General features: G+C 69.7%; 1 protein-coding gene across 2 annotated transcripts; it reads left to right on the top strand.

The window, feature by feature from the left end:
- Positions 1–2,949: 2,949 nt before the first annotated feature.
- On the top strand, positions 2,950–5,707 carry NTN3 (netrin 3). Of its 2 annotated transcripts, XM_086376258.1 has the most exons (6): positions 2,950–4,021; positions 4,093–4,281; positions 4,372–4,521; positions 4,689–4,739; positions 4,875–4,949; positions 5,293–5,707. In XM_086376258.1, exons 1-6 carry the CDS (start codon positions 3,094–3,096, stop codon positions 5,640–5,642), a joined length of 1,743 nt encoding a protein of 580 aa, XP_086232384.1. In that variant the 5' UTR covers positions 2,950–3,093; the 3' UTR covers positions 5,643–5,707. The 2 variants fall into 2 exon arrangements, with proteins under 2 accessions (XP_086232384.1, XP_086232383.1); XM_086376257.1 differs by having other exon boundaries at positions 4,093–4,521.
- Positions 5,708–6,061: the final 354 nt, after the last annotated feature.

Here is a 6,061-nt window from a genome sequence, read left to right as displayed (position 1 = left end):
ATCACCTTCTCGCTGCGCGGACCTCGCCTGGACCTGGCCCAAGGTTCGGCGCTGGCGGCGCTCGGCGCGGGCCTCGGGCTCCTGGCCGCAGCCTTCCTGTGCTGGCGCGCGCGGCGGCGGCGGCAGAGGGCCGGGCGCGGGGGGCGGCGGGAGCCGGGGGCGCCCTGAGCCTGCGCGCCAAGCCCCCTCCCCTGCGAGGTCACGGCCAGCCGGCGCCTCCTCCCTGCCGACCTCGCCTGGGCCCGGCTGCCGCAGTGCCGCGCGCGTCGCGGAAGCCTTCTCGCCAGACGCCTCCCCAAAGCGTTCCGTTCTGACCGCTCGGGATGCCCGAACTCCGGGGGCTTCGAGCCACTTCCCTTCCCTCCCCCGACTCGGCTCTGCCCCTCTTGCACCCGCCTCCGCCCAGCGCTGCTTTTCAGCGTCTCGCTTGGCGCGCAGAGCGGGCCTGGCTGAGCGCGGGGCTGCGGTCGGCGCGGCCCGCGACGCGCAAGGCGGCGGCAGGCCGGGGACTCGGCGTGGCTACCCACCTCCGGGCGAGGCAGAGTGTGGTGTGTCCCCCTCCCCTGGCTGTCTTTCTTCCCCGCTGATGTGGAAGCCACTCGGGGCAAAATAGGCGCTCAATAAATGTTTGCGCTATAAATGAACAAGTGGTGGCTTGCAAGCGTCTGGCGGGAGAGTAGATAGTGAGCTAAGCCGGGAATATTTGATCAGTTGGCCTTTTAAGGGAAAACCCCAGCCCCCTGAGATCTGCTGGGACCCCAGATGGGTACCCAAAGCCCACAGCTAGCGGCTGTCCCTCTGGGTGAGGGCAGGGGTGGGAGGGCTGCAGCAGGCTTTGGGGCTGCAGGTGGGGGCAGGGCCAGCAGAGAGGTGCACAGCGTGAGAGGCCCCAGTCTGGGGCTGGGACAGATGGCTGAGTCCACAAGGAGCACTGATGCTGGCTGGGGGGCTGTCGGGAAGGCCCTCCCTAGCTCTCCTCACGCCATCTGCCAGCGCTGCCCCAGGGCCAGAAGAGAATGAATACCTCCTGGGAAGAGCCTGGGCTGCCCGCAGCCTCCTCCCTAGGGAGCTAATGTGCAGTGGCTCTCTGGGTGGAGGCCCTTCCTGCTGACCCCGTGAACACTCTTCAGGTCGAGCCCTGGGGACCTCCAGCCACACCAGAGGCCACCAGCTGTTCTGCCCACCCTCCCCCACCTCACCAGGAGGCTGTGCAGCACACAAAGCCTGCAGGGCTGGGTGAGGGGAGCTGCTCCCCACTTTCCTCCTTCCAGGCAGGAGTCCTGAAGTTCAGACAGCCAGGCTTTCCCTGGAGGTTTGTCTCAAGCCCCTGGGAACCACTGTCCTGGGCCTAGGCCTTTCTCCCCACCATGGCCAGCTCTGTGCTTGTAACAGTCCCAGTAGGATCTATCCCCAACCCAAACTCCCACCAGGGACCCCTCATCCCAGATGGGTTTGGGGTGATGATCAAAGAACCTTGAAGAGAATGGTTGGGAAGGCACTCCTTCTGCACCTGACCCATCCCAGAGCAGAACTGCGCGCCCTGCCAGCTCTCTCGTTTGTGCCTGGCTGTTTCTTGTAAGGGGCATGTTCTCTTTATTGGGAAGTTGAGGGACAGACCCCAGTGCCAGTCCCATTGCTCCCCACGCCTGCATTTGAGCTGCTCAGGCCTGGTAAAGGGCCCCACCAGAGAGTGTCAGTCACTGCAGGTGGCCCAGCCCCCTGTCTTCCTGCCGCTCCTTCTCCATGGTGTGTCCTTCAGCATCCGCCTCTGTACGCAGGATTCTGCTTTCTCCATCCTCTTCTGTCCTTGCAGTGTCTCTGGCCCAGCTGAGGGTGGCAGCCCCGCCTCAAAGACACAACCCGGTGGTGTTTTCACTGACAGCTGGCCTGGCCTGGGGTCAGCCTCCCATGTGGAACTTCAGGCCTCGGAGATGCTCCCCGGTGGATGTATTCTGGTGTTCCTGCCCGGTCCGCATGGGGCTGCCCCTTCCTGGGACGCTTTGCCCCCACTCAGGTCTGTTGAGTTCCTATACGGCTCAGGAAATCCCAGCAGCAAAGGGGGAATAGGCATCTGGCTGATGAGGAAATTGAGGCTTGGGCAGGTTGAGGACTCAAAACCACACAACTAGAAACTAGAGCAGCATGGATTCGAAATCAGACCTGGCCCCAATCCTGAATTCTTTCTGCTGGAGCAGACTGCTGCCTCAGGGACACCCCTACAACCACCAGCCCAGCCTGGCTCCCTTTGCCCCGAGTGTGCCCTGTAGGGACCCAGGAGAGCATCCGGGACCCAGTCTTCAGCTCCAGAGCCCGGCTGCCTCAGGGGCCTGAGGGAGGAGGCAGCCAGACCCCCGCCCAGCACGTGGCACAACCCCAGGAGCAGTCAGAGCCTGGCTGCGGGCCGGGGGCCGGCTGGGTGGTCCCCCACGGGCTGCGTGGCGGGGCCACCCGCTCCAGCCCCCTCCCGCCAACACATTCCTGGCTCTGCGGCCCCTCCCCCGGCTCCAGGGCCTCCCAGCCCCCTCCCCCGCTGGCCCGGCCGGCGTCTGAATCTGCTTCTGATTCCGGCTCTGCCGACGCGGCCCCCTCCTCTCCCCTCCCTCCTTCCCGGCCGAGCAGCCCCGCCCCCGGCTGGGCCCAGGCTGGAGCCCGCTGCGCCCCCCACCCCCTCCTGGCACAGCTCGCCCGCCCTCGCTGAAGCCGGGAGGAGGCGGCGGCCGGGGCGCCCCAGGCCCCGCCCGCCCTCGGCCCGTCCCGGGAGGCCGGGAGACCTGCTCGACCCGGCCCTCGGTGGGTGAGTGCGAGCGGCGGGCGGCGGGTGGGGCCTCTGCGGGCGGAGGCGCCGAGGGCGGGGGCGACGCCTGTCAACGCTCCAGGCCCCGCGGGAGGACGCCCGGGCGTCCCCGCTGCTCCGCTCGGCCCGGAGCGTGCCCGCGGCGGCGCCAACCTCTGGGCCCCGGTTGGGGCCGCCCCGGGGGCTCTGGTGGCCCGGCACCCCGGGCCAGCGGGCAGAGCCTCGGACCGGGCTCTCTCTCTCCCGAGGGCAGCGGCGTGGGGCCCCGGCCGGCCGGCTGACCCCCGGCGGCTCCGGCCATGCCCGGCTGGCCCTGGGGGCTGCTGCTGACCGCGGGCACGCTCTCGGCCGCGCTGAGCCCGGGGCCGCTGGCCCCCGCCGACCCCTGCCATGACGACGGGGGCGCGCCCCGCGGCTGCGTGCCGGGCCTGGTGAACGCAGCCTTGGGCCGCGAGGTGCTGGCCTCCAGCACGTGCGGGCGGCCGGCCACGCGGGCCTGCGACGCTTCGGACCCGCGGCGTGCACACCCCGCCGCCCTCCTGACCTCCGCAGGCGGCACCGCCAGCCCGGTATGCTGGCGCTCGGACTCGCTGACGCAGGTGCCCCACAACGTGACCCTCACAGTGCCCCTGGGCAAGGCTTTTGAGCTGGTGTTCGTGAGCCTGCGCTTCTGCTCGGCGCCCCCCACCTCCCTGGCCCTGCTTAAGTCGCAGGACCACGGCCGCAGCTGGACCCCACTCGGCTTCTTCTCCTCCCACTGTGGCCTGGACTACGGCCGCCTGCCTGCGCCTGCCGATGGCCCAGCTGGCCCGGGGCCCGAAGCCCTATGCTTCCCCGCGCCCCAGGCCCAGCCTGACGGTGGTGGCCTGCTGGCCTTCAGCGTGCAGGACGGCAGCCCGCCAGGCCTGGATCTGGACAGCAGCCCGGTGCTCCAAGACTGGGTGACCGCCACGGACATTCAAGTAGTGCTCACAAGGCCTGCCGTGCTGGGAGACACCAGGGGCGCCATGGCCACGGCCCCTTACTCTTACTCAGCCACTGAGCTCCAGGTGGGCGGGCGCTGCAAATGCAATGGGCACGCGTCCAGGTGCCTGCTGGACCCCCAGGGCCACCTGACCTGCGACTGCCGGCACGGCACCGAGGGTCCAGACTGCAGCCGCTGCAAGCCCTTCTACTGCGACAGGCCGTGGCAGCGGGCCACCGCCCGGGAAGCCCACGCCTGCCTTGGTGAGGCCTTGGAGGGTGGCCTGGGGATCTGAGACCGGGCCGGCCTGTCCCTGACCCACCCTTCCTCGCAGCTTGCTCCTGCAATGGCCATGCCCGCCGCTGCCGCTTCAACATGGAGCTATACCGACTGTCTGGCCGCCGCAGCGGCGGTGTCTGCCTCAACTGCCGGCACAATACCGCCGGCCGGCATTGCCACTACTGCCGGGAGGGCTTCTACCGAGACCCCGGCCGTGCCCTGAGTGACCGCCGCGCCTGCAGGGGTGAGCCTTCAGCCAGCCACCTGCACGCCTCACCCTCCCAGGTTTCCCCAACCCCAGATGGGCTTCTGACTGTCCCACTTCTGTCCTCAGCCTGTGACTGTCACCCTGTTGGTGCTGCTGGCAAAACCTGCAACCAGACCACCGGCCAGTGTCCCTGCAAGGATGGCGTCACTGGCCTCACCTGCAACCGCTGTGCCCCTGGCTTCCAGCAGAGCCGCTCTCCGGTGGCACCTTGCGTTAGTGAGTGACGGTGCCCTGCTTGGACCACCTTTGCAGAGGTCACCCCAGCTCCGAGCTGCTGCCTACCTGGGCCCCGCAGATCCCCGGCTCCCCTCAACTGTCTCCTGAGCCCTGCAGATCCCCCTGACCCCCTTAAAATGCAGCCCATCATCCTATCCTCCCCACAGAGACCCCTGTCCCTGGACCCACTGAGGAGAGCAGTCCTGTGGCGCCCCAGGGTGAGCAGAGGTCCCAGAGGGGCATGTCCTTGGGGGGAGGGGGCGGTGGTTTCCCAGAGGGCCTGAGGAGAGGGTGGGAGGAGGGGGGAAGGAGATGGGGATCTGTGCCAACCTCCTCTTGCTCCCTCCTCCCAGACTGCGACTTGCACTGCAAACCCGCTCGTGGCAGCTACCGCATCAGCCTGAAGAAGTTCTGCAGGAAGGACTACGGTAGGCTGCGCTCTGGCCTCCCACCCTCAGGCTTCCTGCCCGACCCCCGCCCCTTCTCACCTTGCCCTCCCTACTCTCCCTCTGGAGGTCCTGCCCCTCGCTGGACCCTAAGGCCATTCCCCCGGTCCCTCAGCTCCTCCGCGCTCGCCGGCCCCGCCCTTGCCAGCCCCCGGGGCCTCTCGGTGCTCCCGCTGCGGCATGTCCTCTTTGTGTTCCTCCTCCGCGCCCCCCACCCGCACGCGCACCCACACCCGCACCCCGGCTGGCGCTCTGTGCGCCTCGGCTCCCGCCCCCTCCGGGCCCCGCCCCGCCTGACCCCGCCCCTCTCGCCTCCCCCCCGCAGCGGTGCAGGTGGCGGTGGGCGCGCGCGGCGAGGCGCGTGGCTCCTGGACGCGCTTCCCGGTGGCCGTGCTCGCCGTGTTCCGGAGCGGCGAGGAGCGCGCCCGGCGCGGGAGCAGCGCGCTGTGGGTGCCGGCGCGGGACGCCGCCTGCGGGTGCCCCCGCCTACTGCCGGGCCGCCGCTACCTGCTGCTGGGGGGCGGGCCGGGGGCCGCGGTCGGGGGCCCCGGGGGCCGGGGGCCGGGGCTCAGCGCCGCCCGCGGGAGCCTCGTGTTGCCCTGGCGGGATGCGTGGACGAGACGCCTTCGGAGGCTGCAGCGGCGCGAGCGGCGGGGGCGCTGTGGGGCTGCCTGAGCCTGCGGGCCGGGCGGGGGCCGGGCGGGCGCTCCCCACTCATCAAGGCTCACCTTCGTCCAGTGCATCTGCCTGATGAGAAGTCTTTGATCGCGTCGCGCGCGCCGCCCCTCTGGGCCCCCGCCCCGCGCCTCCCCCGGTGCCTCGAGCGCCTGCCCAGGAAGGGTGAGCGACGCAGCGACACCCCCACCCCAACACGGAGGGATGTGGTAGCCCCAAAGAGCGGTTTCGAGCCCCCTTTGGGCAGTTGTCATCCAAAGGACCCCATGCCCCCCCACCTTCGGGCTATCTACCTCCTCCAAGGGGGCACCACGATGCCCCCAGAGGGCTGTGAACACCCTGCAAACACCTCAGGGGCCTCGGTGACACACACCCCCAGCCCCGCGTGTCGTGGTCCCTCAGCGTTCCTGCGTTCCTGA

The sequence above is a fragment of the Bos grunniens genome, chromosome 25 (genome assembly GCF_055505025.1).
Source record: "Bos grunniens cultivar Pamir isolate PY7600 chromosome 25, Bosgru_T2T1.0, whole genome shotgun sequence".
NCBI lineage: Eukaryota > Metazoa > Chordata > Mammalia > Artiodactyla > Bovidae > Bos > Bos grunniens.
This window is presented reverse-complemented; position numbering and strand designations above follow the sequence as displayed.